The sequence below is a fragment of the Choloepus didactylus genome, chromosome 3 (genome assembly GCF_015220235.1).
Source record: "Choloepus didactylus isolate mChoDid1 chromosome 3, mChoDid1.pri, whole genome shotgun sequence".
NCBI classification, from domain to species: Eukaryota; Metazoa; Chordata; class Mammalia; order Pilosa; family Megalonychidae; genus Choloepus; species Choloepus didactylus.
Window position 1 is genome coordinate 5,083,233 of NC_051309.1, and position 17,777 is coordinate 5,101,009.

General features: G+C 57.5%; 1 protein-coding gene across 6 annotated transcripts in view; it reads left to right on the forward strand.

The window, feature by feature from the left end:
• ABLIM2 (actin binding LIM protein family member 2) overlaps positions 1-17,777 on the forward strand; it is a 166,973-nt gene that overhangs the window by 120,915 nt on the left and 28,281 nt on the right. For 4 of the 6 annotated variants that reach the window (XM_037829323.1, XM_037829325.1, XM_037829326.1 and 1 more), the window contains one exon: positions 4,396-4,516. In XM_037829323.1, the coding sequence (XP_037685251.1) occupies positions 4,396-4,516 (121 nt within the window). Of the gene's footprint in view, positions 1-4,395; positions 4,517-5,782; positions 5,882-11,526; positions 11,629-12,149; positions 12,204-17,777 lie in introns of all 6 variants that reach the window. The other 2 variants (XM_037829322.1, XM_037829321.1) reach the window with 1 other exon arrangement.

A 17,777-nucleotide genomic window follows, 5' to 3' on the forward strand; every position in this document is an offset into this window, starting at 1 on the left:
GGAATTTAGTAATGGATTCTTAGATATGACTTCTAAGGAACAAAAGAAACAATAGACAAATTTGACCTCATCAAAATTAAAAGCTTTTGTGCATCAAAGGACATTATCAAGAAAGTGAAAAGAGAACCTGCAGCATGGGAGAAAATAGCTGCAAACCACAAATCTGGTAGGGGCTTAATATCCAGAATATATAAAGAACTTTTACACCACCATAACTGAAAGACAAACAACCTAGTTTAAAAATGGGCAAAGGACTTGAGTAGACATTTCTCCAAAGAAGATACACAGATGGCCCATAAGCCCGTGAGAAGATGCATGACATCATCAGCCGTTAGGGAAATGCAAGTCAAAACCAAAATGAGATCCCACTTCACACCCGCTGGGGTGGCTGTTACTAGAAAACCAGACAGGAAGTGTTGGGGAGGATGTGGAGAAATTGGAAACCTTGGGCATTGCTGGTGAGAATGTTACATGGTGCAGCCACGGTGGAAAGCAATATGGTGATTCCTGAAAAAGTTAATTATAGAAAAGCCATATGACCTGGCAATTCTACTTCTAGGTACATACCCAAAGAAAGTAAAAACAGGGTTTCAGACACATATCTCACACCAGTGTTCATTGCAGCGTTATTCACAATAGCCAAAAGGTGGAAGGCACCCAAGCGTCCATCAAGAGATGAATGGATGAACCGAATGTGGCACATGCACACAATGGAGTGTAATTTGGCTTTAAGAAGGTGTGACATTCCGAGACCTGCTGCAACATGGAAGAACTTTAAAATCATTACACTGAATGAAATAAGCAAAGCACAGGAGGACAAATAGTGCATGGTGTCACTTAGAAGAGCTATCTAGAAAGAGCAAATCGCAGAGACCAAAAGTAAATGAGAGGTTACCAGGAGATGGGGCAAAGAGGACAGGGAAGTGTTTGTTTGGTGGATATGAGTGTGTATAAATAAATTAATTTAAAGAAAAAAAAGAGCATTGGGCTAGAAGCCCGAAGACCTGGCTTCTCATCTCTGAGCCTCAGTTTCCCCTCTGTGAAAGAAGTTTAGGCAGGTTAATCCCTGAGACCCTTCCTCCAGCCTGGCATCTTCCCCAAACATGTGCCCCCTTCCATTTTAAGGGCAGGGAAATAAGTAAAGGCAAACTTTCCAGAGCAGCCCGGACCCCTTCTCCTCCTTGCACAGGACCGTGTGCCCACCTGGTGTTGGAGGTAGAACCTTAACTTCCTGCCACATCATGCATAAGTGTGGGTGGTGGGCCGTGTTCACCAGCTCGAGTGGGGGTCTTGGCCAGAGAGGCCTTGAGGCTCCTAGTCACCCTGGCTTTCTGCCGACCTCCCTTTCTTTTCTAGGGAAAACCAAGGGGTCATGGGCTCACGGGCCATTCCTGCCCATAATTGTTCTTCCTTTTGGAAAGACGGAGCCCCGGAGGCAGGTGCTGGGGTGGAGACAGGCTGGCTCGTCTGCAGGAGGGAAACCTCTGGGGCCTCTCTCTCTCCGGGTGGTGCTGGCCGAGCTTCTCCCAGGAGGAGGTCTGTGTCCCTGTGCCGGTGGCCTCTTCTGGTTTGGAGGCCCGGGATCCTGTGTGGGAGTGGAGTGGGCCCTGTGTTGCCTGAGGTGGAAGCCCCTAGACCACCTCTCCCCTCAGAGGCCCAGCCTGGCGGAGTGGCACTAATGGGCCGCTCTGTGTGTTGTGTCCACAGCCGCTCAGTTACTCTCGCCAACGCCTATGAAGTAACCACCAGCCCCCTCTCCTGCCTCCCATCTGCCTCACTGCGCTGTGCCCGGGTTATAAAGATACCAGCCAGCAGCTCCCCCAAAAGGGGGCTCTGGGGCCCTTGACCGCAGGGTCGGGGCCATGGCCTCTGTGGCCAGGGGTGACCCTGGCCTTGTCCATCGTTATAATCACGCCTCGTCTGCACAGCTCACCTGCCAGTGCAGGCGCTGGGGCTGGGTATCGCCCAGGGATTGTTGGAGGTCAGGGTTTCCTTTAGAGAAAAAAGCACAGGTGCCTGGGGTTTCCCGGGGCCCCTACAGCCTCTCCAAGTGGGATATCTGGGAAGCATCCAGGTCCTCATGGTATATGCTCCAGAGATGTTTATTTATAACAGTCAAGTAGTGTTTATTAATAACAGTCCATTTGTGATTTGTTTTTCATGGTCAATCAGTGACCTGGACAGCGGCCGGTCAGGGGTCAGTCTGCAGGGTGGAACCTGGTGGCCGTGGTAAAGGGACGCCCTCACAGGCAGGAATAAAGGACAGGGACAGCAGCTACCTGGGTGCCCACTCCGGGGTGCCCACTCCTGCCACCAAGCACGTTCCCTCATTTCATCCTCACGACAATCCAGGAAACACGTACTGCGGTTGTTCCCATTTTTCCAGAGGAGAAACCGAGGCCCCAGGAAGTCAAATCCCTTTCCCAGGGTCACAGTCATGGAAGGAGGTGGAGAGATGTAGGCCCGGCTTCTGGCTTGGAAGCCCGCACCTGCTCTGCTGCCTGTTGGTCCAGCCCGAGCCACGGGAACTGTGTGCTGACCCCGGTCACCTCCAGGGACGTCGAATGACGAGGTCCTTCGTGGCTGCAATCACAGGGCCCAGAGCCCCCCACCTCACCTTGTTTCCTTGGCACAGTGGGCCTGCAGGTGCCAGGTGCAGACGGCCAGTTCCATTTTACAGATGTGGTTGAGTGTGTGCCCAAAAGGCCGGAGGGGCCAGCAGCAGCGCTTAGCTTTCAGGGGTCTGGTCTTGCGGGTTGCAGAGGCCCCAAGGCCTCATCTGTCCTCACCTGTCCTCACCTGGCCTGCCTGCTTCCTGCCCTCCCAGCCTCCATCCCTGCCCCAGGCACCAGGATGGACTCAAGAGAGCATATCTTCTTCTGCACCTAGCACCTCCATCTGCTCCCCGAATCTTCTGCAGAGTCGCCTGCTGGCCGCTCTCCTTCACTCCACAGCCCACCCCCCTTAGACACGGTGCAGGTGGGGAGGGCACCATTTTAGCCCTGATGGGGGCCGTTCTGTTTGGCAGGACTCACCCTGTCTGCAGAACCAGTGGCGTTTAGGTGCAGCCCTTTGTCCACGGTGGCAGCACCCAAATTGTGCAGGGGCCGGTTATGCCAGCAGCCAAACCCACACGCCATCTGGGAACCGAGAGTACCCAGGGGGAGGAGTCGAGACCCCTGGGCGGCGTAAGCCAGTCGGCCAGGATGTGCTGCGGCTGCCCCGGAGATGGGGCCCTGGAGAGTGGGTCTGTCGCCCTGGGGTGGGATGGGCCAGAAGAGCCCAGGGTGCAGGGCAGGTAGGACGGTGGTACCTGCTTGCAGCCTGGCATGACTGACACATGGCTGTGGGCACTCAGGCCTGCTGGAGGGGCAGCGAGTGAGCCATTGGCTGAAGAGGGAGCCCCGGTGGTGGAAGGCGAGGTCGGGACGGCTGAGGGGGCAGCACACTCTCTTCATGGCTGATGCCAGCCCCCAGGGGCAGAGCAGCCGTGTCCACCCCAGTGGGGCGCCGGCCGGGCTGGGTCAGGGCCGACGTTCTGCTCTTCTCCCTGCCACGGTGCCGTGCCATCTCGCACTGCCCCCGCCTGCTCTGACGGACCCAAACAGCACCCATCCCTGCTTGAACAGAGCTTGTTATGTTGTGGGACTCACCCAACCCTGCTTCTGGGCCCAGGGGGGCCTCCCCACCATGGAATGTGCCTCTGAGACCCCTCAAGTTCCCAGTGCCCCCATCGGATCTAGGGGAGAATGCGGAACCTCAGTGGTTCTCAAACTGTGTTCCAAGGAACCCTGGGGGCTGGGAGTTTGGGCAGGAGGGGGCAGAAGGAGGTGGGGGTTGGGACCTCCCACCACCGCTGGGGTAACCCTGGTCTCGAGGGGAGTACTGCCCAAGAGTAACTGGCGGGCATGGGGCCCACACTCGGGCTGGGGGTGCCAGGCCTCCCCAGCTGGCCCTTCAGATGTTCCCTGGGGGGGTGCGGGCGGTATTGGTCTCGGGAACACCTTGACTCAGTCATAGGTGCAGAGGCGGGCGGGGCTGGGAAGGGCTGGGGAGGGCGGGCCTGGAGAAAGGTGGGTGGGGAGAGGGGGCAGGAGGGCTGGGTGAGGCTCTGCAGGGCTGGGGAGGGTGGGGTGGGTGGGGCTGGGGAGACAGGCAAGTAGGAGGGCTGGGTGGGGCTGGAGGAGGGTGGAACTGGGGAGGGGCAAGGCTAGGGGAGCCTGGGCAGGGCTGGGAGGGGCAAGAGGGTGGGGCGGGGCTGGGGAAAGGTAGGTGGGGCTGGGGAGGGGCAGAAGGGCTGGTGCTGGGGAGGGTGGGGCTGGGGGCTGGGGCCTGGGGCGGGCGAGGTGGCACGGCCGGGTGCAGACGGTTCACGAGCCTGTGTCTTCCCGACAGGGCGACCAGGATGACCGGTCCTACAAGCAGTGCCGGACCTCCAGCCCCAGCTCCGCGGGGTCTGTCAGCCTCGGGCGCTACACCCCGACCTCGCGGTCACCTCAGCACTACAGCCGAGCAGGTACTGCCCCTGCAGGTGCGCTTGTGTGGCTGTTTCTGGGAGGCAGTGGTCACTCCCTCGTCTTCTGCAACCGGGAACACGATTTCAGGGGAGCAGAGTTGCCAGCGAAGGATCCAGAACCGGCCCGTTTAGTGACACAAGGGCAGGACTTTCCTGGGTCGGGTGGGGAAAGTGCATCAGGGAGGCAGCTGTCAACCTGTGGGTTCAAGGGGCCTGTTAGGGCAGCGCTGAGCGCCCAGAATCTAGCAGATGCTTCAGGGGCAAGAGATGCCCAGCTGTGACATAGCAGGTCTTTGTGAAGGCTTGAGCTGTGAAAGCCAAGTCCATGGCCAAACTACGGAGAAAGGCCTCACCAGTTCTGGGGTTGGTGACGGCTGACCCTGGGGAACAAAGGGCAAGAGGCAGAGCAGGAAAGGAGCCCTGTGGAGGCCCCTCTCTACCCCATCTCATCCCATCTGCCACCCAGCACCCAGCTGTGCATTGCTCTCCCTTAGTTTCGAGCCTACTGGTCCTGCTCAGTGTGCAGAGCCACGGGGAGCTGCCTTTCTGAGGGTTTTTCCCCAAGCTGCTTCCTCCTTGACCAGCTCTTGCATGGCCCCCTTTCACACCCAAGGAATGCAGCTCTAATCCATGTGGCCTTTGGGGGAAAATGGGAGCTCAGTAATTTGCAAAGTTATTTTCATTTACTCCATGCAGCATGCCTGGGCATCTTGCTCCATAAAAGCTGGGAGTGTGGATGGGTGAACGTGTGAGTTAGCAGGAGAGCGGATGAACGACCGCCAGTCACCCCTCTGAGCCCCTCTGTTCTCCCAAAGGCTCCCCTGGGCATGGGGGCCACCCTGTTACCCAGCTGCCCGAGGTCCAGAGGCAAACCCCAGGGAGCCCACAATTGACTCTTGGCTGGGCGAGGCCAGAGGGCTTGTCTGGTCACTCATCCGCTCCCTGATCCTTGATCCCAAGGAGACCCTCAAAAAGAAGCAGCGGGCATGGCTCTGGGAGAGCAGTCCTCCCCGGAACCCCGGCCAGAGCCTGCACCCCTCCCAGCAGCCTTCGGGGCCACTCTCTCTCCTCCCGCCCCTCTGTGCCTGGAGGCTCAGCAGAGTGACCCCAAGCTTATGCGCTGACCCCTTGCAGGGGCCTCAAAAAGGCGTGTGCTCCCCGAGAGAGGAAGCAAATGTTCCTAGCGGCACGGGGACTAGGAACATTTTGTGGCTGTGCGGTCGGCACGGCCGGGGCTGACTCTGACTTGCTCTCTGTTGCCTGCAGCTGGTACTGAGAGTGTTGGTACCAGTAGCTGCCTCTCCTTGTCCCAACACCCAAGCCCTACATCCGTGTTCAGACATCATTACATCCCCTACTTCCGAGGTAAGGCGCGCAGGGCGGAGGGCGGACTCGCCGGGCGGCCGTGTGGTTCTGTCTTGTGTGCCCCGCGTGCTCCTCCAGCCCCGTCTCGCGCTGTGCTCCCTCTCCGTGTGTGTCTTGTGCATCTGGCCTCGTTTTTGTCAGTGTTTAAATGTTCTCCGGAAAATCTTGGAAGTTGTGATGCAGCAAGAGCTGGCGGAGAGGAGAGGGTTTGCAGGAGGCACCGTGAGCCCGCCCAGCCCTGCTCTCGGCGCGTTTACCCCCTCATCTCATTTTCTTTCCACGTCAGCTCTGGGAGGTATAGGGACCATCCGCTGTGGTTTTCGGGAGCAGAAGCCGAGGCACAGAGGGGACCCCAAAACCCGTGGAGGCCAGGTCAGGATTCAGCCCCGGGGCAGCCTGACTCCTAAGCCCCGGCCCACCCATGACCCACACCTCAGCTCGTCCACTTGCAGGGGAAGTGGCACCCAAGAACACAGGTGGGCTCGCAGTCCACACCGAGGGCCATGGAGAGCGTTGGAGGAGCCGGCGAGGAGGGCCTGGCGGGTTCCCCGGGAGACACCACCCCTTACAGCTCTGGAGTGGAAACGTCTCTGGAGGAAGCTCCGTCCAAGAGTGACAGGAAGCGCGACTGACCACACTGGTCGTGTGGCGTCCGATGGTCATCAGGTTTCGTCCTAACTTGGACGTGTCATTTATGTGTGTCGTCGTCGTTTGCCTTGAGCGAGCCCCGTCTGCCCGCTGGAAACACTCCCCGGCCATCGTTACCTCCTTCCTCACCTCTTCACAGGTCTGTCCTTACAGCAATTTTCTGGGAACGAAAGCCCCAAATGGCACATGGCGTGAGCTCCAAGGCTACCAGGGCCTCGGCAGGGTTGTGTCACCCAGAGGTGGACCCAGGCTTCACCACCAGCTCAGAGTGAATCAACCACTGAGTGAAAAAGTCATCCTGCAAGACATAACTTCTCCTTTGCTCAGACTTCAGAAGGCTCCTGTTCCAGTTTGCTAAAGCTCCCAAAATGCTCTATACCAGAAAAGGAATGGCTTTTACAATGGGGGTTTGCTAGTTCACAATTTACAGTTGTAAGACTGTGAAAATGTCCCAATTATAGTAGCAACAGGATGATACCTTCTCTGAAGAAAAGCTGCTGGCATCCGTGGTTCCTCTGTCACTTGGGAAGACACATGGTGACGTCAGCTGGTCCTCTCCAGGTTTAGCTTCTGGTTTCTGTGGCATTCTCCAAAATGTCTCTCTCTTAGCTTCTCTCTTAGCTTCTCCCAGGGGCAAACTCTGGATTACGTATCTTAGCTTCTCTGAGCTCTCTCTCTCTCCGTGAGCTCCCTGAAAGGACTCCAGTAAAGGATTAAGACCCACCTTGAATGGGTGGGGTCACATTTCCATGGAAACAACCTAATCAAAAGGTCCCACTCACAACAGATCTGCCCCACAGGGATGGATTAAAAGAACATGACCTTTTCTGGGACACATGACAGATTCCAACCAGCACAGCCCTGGACTCATGGCTTTTTGTTCTTCCTGGCATGGCTCTGCTTTGGCTTCCTGGAAGAGGTGTGGCCCATAGGCAAGGTCCAGCAGGTGACCATTGGCTCTTGGCTGCTTTGCTTGTGCCCTGGGGCTGTGGGGAGGACCCCCATGGCCAGGCTGGTCCAGGCCAGGGCCTGCGGACAGAGCAGAGCCTGGCACCCCTCCCCTCATGTGCCTGTGTCTGAGTCTGTCCTCCTGGTCTTATCACTCCAGAGTGAGGAAAGGCTAGGAAGAGATCTGGCCACAGGCAGGACCCCTGGGCAGCAGCCGCCTTCTGCAGACCCTCTGCTCTGGGCTGGGCGGTCAAGGGAAGCTGCCCCACATCCTTGGCCAAGGGAGAGAAGGCCAGGGGGCAAGGCAGAGGGAGAAGCCTGAGCCTTCCGTCCATCTGTGTTGTGGGGAGGAGGATGCGAGAGCCCTCACCCAACCACCTTTGCCCACCAAAAAGGGGTTCAGGAGCCATCGATGCTGGGCCAGTGTCCAGCTAAGAGGGGCATCTCCGGGAGGCATGAGGAAGCACCCCTCACACTCTGCTTTGGAGACTGGGGGTTTCTGCAGGTGGTGGGAGGCCCTGGCCAGGGCCAGTTTCTCCGCCTTCACTGCCAGTCTCTGACCCCCATCCCCACCTGGCTGCTGGGAGCATCTGGCCCCGGCTCCCCTTGGTCAGAATCCCCGGGTGTCTTGTCTGTGACAGCAGGTGCAGGACACTGGACACTCAAGTGCCTGCCCGTGTCCAAGGCCCCTGGAAGGGGCCAAGGCTCAGAGAGGGGCTGGCCTAAGGCCCCAAAGCGCCGTGGGGTGAGCCGGAGGCAGCCTTCCTCCCCGGGCCCTCGATCCGATGCTGTGTCCAGTGGGAGTCCTAGCTCTGTCCCTCATCCCCTGTCCATTCCGGAGGCTCCCTGCCTCCCGGCCTCCAGACAGCCACCTCCTGGAAGTGCAGTGGCGACCAGCTGCCGAGGGCTGCGGCCCCATCTCTCTGGACACCGGCCCCGCCCTCCGGGGATGCCTCTCCCGGCTGCCCTCCATCTGCTTGGCGGCTTCCTGGATGAGGCTTTCCCTCTGAGGGCTCTGTGGTGGGCAGGCAGCCCCTGTCCGGGTCCTCTGGTGCCCGCCTGGCACCAGCTCCAGACACTGCTCTCGCCTCCTCTCAGGGCCCAGGGTGTGCGAGGACAGGTGCTGCTGTGGCCATTTGCACTCCGGTGTGAGCTTTGGTCCCGGCGTGTCTTCTGGGGCGTGAGGGCCTCACACTGTCCTCTCGCCTGTTAAAGGAGCAGCTGGCAGGGCCGGAGGCACCAGGGGAGGTGACGCCACTCACGTCCCCTTGCTGGGCAGCACCAGCCTCGCGAGTGGCCGTCCTTCCTTCCATATGTGGCCCTAGAGGGAGAGGAGCTGGGGGCTGGGCCGCTTCTGCACTACTCGCTGCACCGTCGGCCTCCTCACGTCTAACCTGGGACCCGAGTCCTGGGCCGCTGACCCCGGGGACACCACCGTGTGCCGTGCAGCTGACAAGCCGCATTGCCTGGGCTGCCTCGTGCGGAGGTGTGGCCGGCCCTGCTTCGGGCTCACCGCAGGGGGCTTTGTGCGTGCCCACCACCCAGCTCCCAGCCGCCAGCACTGGAGCCAGTTCAGCAGAAAAGAAATGAGGCAGCACTGGGTTGAAATCCCAGGTATAAAATGAGCATTTGTGAGTCTAGAGAGACTGTCTAGCGGGGAAGCCCGGCTGGGCCCAGCCGGCGCGGTTACCGTCCTCCGTGGGCAGTCACGCGGACAGCAGGTGCTCCGACGTGAGGTGGTGGAAGGACGGTCGCCCAGGAGCACAGGAGCCCAGTCTAACCATGACACAAATGCCAGATCAAGGCCCGTCCACGAAGTCCCAACCAGCTCCTCGGATTGCCAAGGTCCTGAGATGCAGGAGAGCCTGAGAAAGTGCCGCGGCCCAGGGAGCCTCCGAAACGTGCGGACACAGCACATTGGGGCCTGGGTGGGGTCAGGGGACAGGAAAGGGCATCGGGGAAACTGGTGGAGTCCTCCTCTGGAGGCCAGGACGGCGGTGTGTGTCCTCAGGACCCGCGTGGCTTCCTGCAAGATAACGCAGGCAAAACAGTGCGCTGCTGGCGGGGCGCCGTGTTAAGATGGTGCGGAGGGGCTGGAGCACCCCGGCCTCAGCCCAGGAAGGGTGGGGACAGGAGGAAAGGATTGGAAAGGAGCATGGTGGGGAGGAGGGCAGCCCGGGAGTAGGGGGTGTGAGCAGCCGTGTTTCTGTCTGGGGCTTGGGATCACCGAGTTAGTGGTGGTTTTCTAGGCCCCCAGATGGCAGGTGTGAGGCACGGGCTAGAAGCACCCTGGGGTCCCTGCGCTGTCCCGGCTTCCCCTGGACCTCACCCGAGCATCCGATGAAAGCCACAGCCCTCTCCTGCCTGTCTGTAATTTCTGGGGCGCACTGCACTGCAGGATTGGGGATGGTGGGGGCAGAGGACCCCCGGGACGTGCTGGAATCCTCAGCCACAGGATGGAAGCCGAGGTGCATGGGGCCACAATGACAGTGCAGAAAGGAACGAGCCTTGGAGGCCTCTGGAAGCCAACAGTGTCCAGAACCTGCCTGGCGTAGCAATGCCAGCAAACCATCTGCAGCTGTCCTGGAGCCTGTGCAGGCGGCTTCCCCAACCTGTGCTTCTGTCACTTTTCCCTGCCCTGGGGGATGCACCCAGCCTTGGCTGTGGTTGTGTGGAACGGATCGTGGTTTCCTTTACCTGCCCGTGTGTGGGGTGACAGCCCTGGGGACCCCCTACTGCTACAGCGAGGCGCGCTGGTCTGTTTAGTGCTGCGCTGGAGGGAGGGAGCCCAGGGGAAGTGGGGTCCCCTTGATGAAGGGGCAGGCGGTCACCTCTCTGGAGTCCATCAGTGTGGACAGAGGGGAGATCTGCATCCTCACCCACTCAGGAGAAGGTGCTTCGGGTCGGAGTTGGCAGCCCGTGGGGGCCGCTGGCCGTGTTCTCCGCGAGCTTTCACGCTGCCCTCGGCTCGCTGTGCTGGCTAGGCCAGGCCACTCTCTGAGCCGGCGCCACTGCCCCTTGTCCACCTGCCATCTGGGTCCTGCCTGCCGACAGCTCCCACCGCGGGAGTCCTGCCTCACCGAAATGTCCCTTTGACTCCCTGTTGCTCTAAATGGCTGCAGTGTGAGTGGGATGTTTCCAAGACCAGAGTGGCCGCCCCCTTCCCTTTGCCGAGCTACCATCCAATGCGGCGGTGGACTTCCGGGGCTAACCGGAGAGGGAGTGAATGGTGCCTCATGGGTGTCTTGCTGAAACGAGATGCACATCTCCTCACTGAAGTGACATCTGCCTATCACATCACGCTTAAATCGTGCCGGGCGGGACGGGGTTCGCCCAAATGTCCGTGGCCCCTAGACTCGTGACTTGGTGATCCAACCTTGACCGCAAAATGGGGATTCCAAATCCAGATGTCTAGATGGGGTAAGAAACAAGCTGGACTCAGTGGACACTTCCCATTTATTTTACCAAAAAAAAAAAAAAGCTTTATTTAGGAATGTGGCAGCTGCTTGACTGTGTCTTTTCTGCAGCTGATGACATTTTAGTAAACAGCTTTGAAGGCTAGCTGTTGGTTCACTTTAGAATCCTCCATCTATTCTGATTAGCTAATTTATAGATCCTCAGAGAAAGCAGCGTTTTTAAGTTAAGAGGACGATTAGGAAGGGATGCCTGTGCTTTGGTGCGTTGGCAACTTGCTGGGTTTCACCTCCAGCCATGGCCCAGCACGGCCGGCCAGGGTGGGTAGCCAGATGCTGGGGAGACAGCCCGGTCCACCGTCCAGCGAGCTGGCAGCCAACCAGGCTCTTTCCTCGGAGTCAGAGTTCCTCTGCCAAGGGGCAGTCAAGGGGAGTTCAACTCAAGCATTGGATTAACCAGTCATCGGGCCCCATCTCGAAATATCAGTAGGGGCCCCGCTTCCTTCCCTGGGCAGGGGTCTGGGCTGCTGCACTGGGCAGGGGAGAGGGGGCTGGCTGGGAAGAGGCCTTTATGCTTGAAATGCTCTCCTTGGCTTTTCCCCCCTTCACCTGCTGTCTCTGCTCTTCTGTCTGGAGGCAGTGAAAGTGGCCGGAGCACCCCCAGCCTCTCCGTGCTCTCAGACAGCAAGCCTCCTCCCTCCACCTACCAGCAGGCTCCTCGCCACTTCCACGTCCCAGGTAGGCACCGAGGGGTCTGCGCCCGCCCCTGGCGCTGACCACTGTCCTCACCGGCATCGAGAGTGTTGGCCTTGACCCAGCAAGTGCCGTGGGAATCCCCAAGCCCCCCATTGCTCCCCCTGATTCTGATACTCTGAAAATATTTACGTGGATCTGCATGCCCCACAACTGCCCCACATTTGCATTTCCCCCAAAGCCCCACAAACACCAGAAAGACGTATTTGTCCTCCTGGGGATAGGATGGGGAAAGGGGCTGTCTGAGCTGCTTGCTGCCCTCTCTAGCTCCCTCTGTCCCCTTCTGATCGGGGGCTGCATGTGGCTGGCAGCACATCTGGACCAGGCGATGCTTGGTCCAGGTGTGGGGCCTGGGTGTCCGCCGCATGGGGTGCTGGGTCCCAGATCTGGGTGATTCTAAATCTGAGTGAGTGAGTTGTTGACCAAGAAGAATGAGAATGGAGACCACCATGATTTGCTTGCTTACCCTCCTGTTCTCTCCTCTTTTTTTCTTTCTCCTTTCCCAGACACTGGCGTAAAAGATAACATCTATAGGAAACCCCCTATCTACAAACAGCATGGTACAGTCGGATTTCCTCTGCTGCTGTGTGGTTTCCTTGCATGGCTGTCCTTATCCGTTTGCTTCCGAATGTGTCCTTTTATTGTCTGCTGAACTGTGGTGGTGGCAGCACGACCGAGGTCCTTGGCAGTCTGAGCGTTACGTGCAAATTCATTAGCAGGCTCCGGAGCAGCCTCTTTTTGTCAGTTACAAGGAAGGGCACATCTGAGGGTGAACCTCTGCGTGTTCTGACCAGAGGCTGCTGCACAGGGGACAGAGCCTGGGATGAGGGTTTATAAATAGGTTTGTGATCGGAGCCTCATTTTGGGGGCATTGACGACGCTGCTTGGAGGGCAGGAGCCAAATTGGTTTCAGCAAAGATTGGGAGGGTTTGGAGTCTTCTTACATCATCACCGGATTTGTGCTTGATCTTTGGGAAACAAAACGAACAAGAAGCAGTCATTTATTCCTTAGTGGGAATTTAAGTCCTCATGCTCCGAGACTTGTTTCTGATGGTGGGATGTCTGGCCCTGCCCTTGGTTGGAGGGACTTGTTGCATCAGCAAATAGGGGCTGAAGATGTTCAGCAGCGAGGGTGCTCTCGGGCCCCTGGTTCTGAAGGCTCAAGGACCGCCCGTTCCTTCACTGGGTTTCCGGGTGATTTGGGGCCTGGTGCTTCTCCACTCTCAGCCTCTGGTTCCTCCTCTGTAAAATGGACCGCCACCCTCCACCGGGCCCATTTGCGGGCTGGCCATGAGCACCGGCTGGGAGGATGGATGTGGAGATGCCTTCTAGACTGTGAAGTGCAGTGAGCACAGCTGAAGAGATGGGAAGAGGCTTTTCTGTATTTGAATTTTGGGCCCATGTACCCCCCAAAGAAGCTGGTTCCATGTTGCCGGTTAGATGGGCACTTTCGTATGGGCTCCCGGGAAAGGGTGGCTTACCGGCGACTCGGTGGTCCGGTGGGGCCGAGAAGGTCTCTTCCTTCTCCTTGGCTGCAAAAGGGCTGCGATCAGGGTATTGCTTCCCCTTCCTGAGAAGGAAAAAGTCCGACTCTTGGCTGTTCAGGAGGCGATGACTTTTATCAGCTGGAAAAGCTTAGAGCATGAATCCTCAAGAAAGGGCGGGGGGGGACCCAGAGGTCATCCAAACCTTCTCCCTCGAGTGGCGGTGGGGAGACTGAGGCCCAGCCGAGGGACGGGCGAGGAAGGCTGCGGGTTCTGTGCCCGTCCCCTGTGGGTGGGCAACCGCGGCCTTCCGTTCGCTCCACGCTGGGTCCCAGCTCGGCTCCTCCAGGGTGTAACTCTGTGCATGGAGGGGAGGTCGGGCCCTCGGAGGGCCAGGGTGCAGGCGGGCAGTCTGTGGAACGGCCCCCGGGCCTCTGACGGGGCCGGATCTGAGGCAGGAAAGGGCTTCGGCACGATGCCCTTCAACCAAGTGTCCCTGCAGGCTGGGGAAGTAGGTTCATGCCCAGGGACAGTCTTGGACGTATTTTTAAAATCTGGGCATAAACAACACTCCCATCCAAAGGCAAGTTAATTCCTATTTGGCTGAACCCTGAGCAATGACCCAAACCCTTTTATCATTCTAGAATTTTGCTCTGCTAATTCTTTTATGAAATAAATTGTCCAGAGTGCCTCTCTCTGCCCAGCACTTGACCAGGTTCTGGGGATACACGGGGATAAAATCGACCCCTATTTTAATGCAAACGGGCCCTGGATTCAGGCTCGAGCACAGGCTGTGACACTCCTGAACCAGGTTTCCGTAGAGGACCCTCGGAAATGGATGTCCAATTTTTGGTTTCTAAATACTTGGGGAGGTGCTTGTGGTTTTTCGTCTTACAAGATTTTCTAGAATATATCCTGTTGGCAGTTTGAGCACACGTATGTGTGTACATGCTCATGCATGTTTGTGCATGCATGTGTGTGTGTTGTGCATGCATGTGTGTGTTGTGCGTGCATGTGTGTGTGTTGTGCGTGCATGTGTGTGTTGTGTGTGCATATGCATGTGTCAGAGGCCCACGAACCGCCCTCCGCCTCATCCCCAGCCGCCTCTGAGGGGACAGGGGCACCACTGAGACTTCGGAAACCATCGTTTTCATCTCCAGACTTCCCCAAAACAAACCCTGGGTGATGATGTTGGTTTAGGGGACAGTTTAATTGGTTTTACGTAATATATTCAAAGAATTTCTTTAAAAACACATCTTCTAATTGGTGCATTTGCTTTTCAACACTCTATGTTTGACTTGCTGAAAAGTTTTTAAATTAGTATTGCCCTTCTCTGCCGCCCAAGTCCCCTGCCTTGTTTGGGAAACGGGTGGGGATGGCCAGGGCTGCCAGGTCCCGGGTGGGCGGCTCGTGGAGGCCTTGGCGATGGGGCGAGGGGGAGGTGGGGTGCAGTGTGGGCGCTGGACCAGCGGCACCGCCTTAAGCTGGGCACACCCCCGAGGTTGGTTATTACAGATGAGGAAACTGAGGCCCACGGTGCCTGACTGGCCATTGGCCCGGCCGGAACTCGCACCTGGGTCTGCCCGACCCCCAAGCCCCACTTGTCTTATTTTACAGCCTTTAGGGCCCCAAGGTATTTTCTTGTGTTACTTTAGTTCCAACTCGATTGGTTATTATTTAATGACTGTTTTTTTTTAAAAAAGGAAAGAAAGGAAAATTCTTCCTAGGCAAGAAAAACAGTTGTAGGAGGGGCTGGAGGGAGGCGAGGAGGGACTGGGGGGAGGATGGGTGGGGGAGGAAGGGGGAGGGGCAGGAGGAGGAAGAGGAGGGGAGGGAGAAGGGGAGACGCCCTGGGGGGGTAGGAGCAGTGGGGCTTCCAGCCACCAGCCCCCTCACCATCTGGTCCGGGATGATCCATGGTTCCCACGCACGGTGGTGGCCGTCTTGAGCAGCTCGGAGCATTCAACCCGTGGCTTTCATGAGATGGGCAGCTTGGATGGCAGCCCCTGCCCTCGGTGGCCATAGCACTGGGGGGTCCTCCACCCTACAGAGCCTCTGCCCTCTCCGCAGCCGCTGCCCACCTCCACAGGGGCCCGCAGCTGAGTGTTGAGGTGGAGGCGACTTTCATTCCTTCCTCCAGGGAATATTTTTTGAGCACCCAAGGGCATGCAGGCTCTGTCCCGGGGCTGGGGTACACGGGGGGCCCTGATCCTGTGGAGCTGACTTTCTAGCAGACTTGCCCCAGGCCGGCAAGGCCCAGACCCAGACTCCAGCCCCTGCACACGCGCACACTCAGTGCACACCCCCATGCACTGCACTCGTACACACTACCATATACAGTACACCTGCACACACCTTACACACATATTCACACATGCACGCATACACTGCACTCGTGCACGCTACATATACACTACAACATACAGTATACCTGCACACACCTTACACACACACACGTTTGCATACACTACATATATGCACATACCCTACACATGCACTCACACATGCTCACAAACTACCCACATGCACACACACGCTACACATGCACACACTACACATGCACACTACACACACGCACTCACAATGCTCACATACACTACATATATGTACCCACACTATACACACACCACATTCACTCACACACTACACACATATGTGCACACAGTACAGATGTACTCACACTACGCATGTACTCACTATCCCACATACACACTACACGTACTCACACACATATGCTACACACATTGCACATGTGCACACACATGCACACACCACAATTCACACACTACATACATCACATTATACACACACATACATACACTATACACACACCACACATGCATTCACGTGCTCACATACACTGCACATGCACTACACACATGCACACTCACATTCACACACACTAGACACTCTCACATAGAATACACGCTATGCACATACACTACACACAGGCAATGACACACTCAATGCACACACATGGTCACAGTCACATACTACACAAGGTGCACACTACACATGTACTCACACTACACATTACACATGCTACATGCATGCACACACACTACGTACACACTGCATGTACTCACACTGCACACGTACACTGCACACATGCACACACTACACATGCACTACACACATCCCACATTCTCACATACACTGCATATGCACTACACACACTACACACATGCACATTCACATTCACACAGTAGAGACTTTCACATACACTACACACTACACACATACTCTGCACACACAGGCAGTGATGCACACACGTGCACACTCACAGACACTGCACACCCAGACTCACACACACTCACCGTCACATACTCCACACACACCACAACCATTACACATGCACATGTTCAAACACCACACACCTGTGTGTGCATGCACACACATGCACACACACACATACAGACACACAACTCTGCCTCCCTCTGAATGTAGTTCCGTTGAGTCTGAGTCGTGGAGCTGGGCCTGCTTCTGAGGAGAATAAGAGCCGTGGGGCCGGCGTGTCCTCTCTCCAGAAGCCCCAGCTGGAGAATAAGGAGGGGAGTCCCCTGCCCCAGGAGCACTGTCCGGGGTCCCAGGGAGGAGTCTCTTGGCCTAAGCACTGCCCGTGGCTGCTGGTAGCCCGCCCGTGGTGGGGAGAGCACTGGGCAGGTGCCAGCCCGGTTCCTGGCACCCAGAGCCCTGGTCTTGCCTCGGGACCCTGCAGACATTCATATGGGTGATTCTCGCCTCCAGTGCATGGTCCGAGAGCCCCAGCAGGGACAGCAGCTGAGGCTGCCCAGTGGCCCGGGAACACTGGCCAGGGCACAGCCCCCACAGCTCTGCTGATCCCTGGAAACTGGCCAGGGCCCTTGGAGCTCGGTTGGTGCGCTGATGCCGGCCGGCAAAGAGGGGCCTGGTGGGGACTCCCTTGCAAGCCTTGGGGCCTGACCCTGCTGTGTCCACTCGTCCACCCCCGTGCCCATGTGCTGTGTGCAGTTGCCACATCCCGCACCAAAGAGGCGGCCTGGCCCAGGAGGCACCTGCTGTCAGCTGTGTAGTGGGGGGGTGGGGTTTGTGCCTGAGTCATGGAGATGGGGGTCAGCTGTGGGTGTGGCCCCGAGTCCTAAAAGCAGACCAGTGGGGTCCCTACCACCACCAGCTCTGTGGCCTTAGGCTCTGGGCCTCGCTCTCCTCACCTGTGAGATGGAGATCACGGCATCTGGTATTACCAACTAACACATTTAACAAAGAACCCTCAGCACAGGGCCTGCCCCATGTTACAATGCCAGGGGGTTGCTCACATGGGTATGCAGGAGGTGTCCCACAGGTGTGTTCTCAGGGCAGTATCTCTGCACTGGCTCTTGTTCTAATGCATGGAAACCTTCTGCTCACCTGTCTGCCTCCTCACCCCCAGAAAGACAAGGTCACACCTGAGTCTTTCCTGTATCTCTTGTACTTGGGATGACACGAGTGCTCGGTACACACTCAGCGAAGGGGAGGAATAATGGTTGAGGGCCTTGCTGGAGAGTGGAGGGTAGAGAAAGGGAGGGGTTGATGGGTAGAGGGTTGAGGGATTGAATGGATGCACAATGGCGGAGGGGTGGATTGGAGTGGACAAAGGGAAGGAGGGATGAATGGATGGAAGAGTAGATGGTA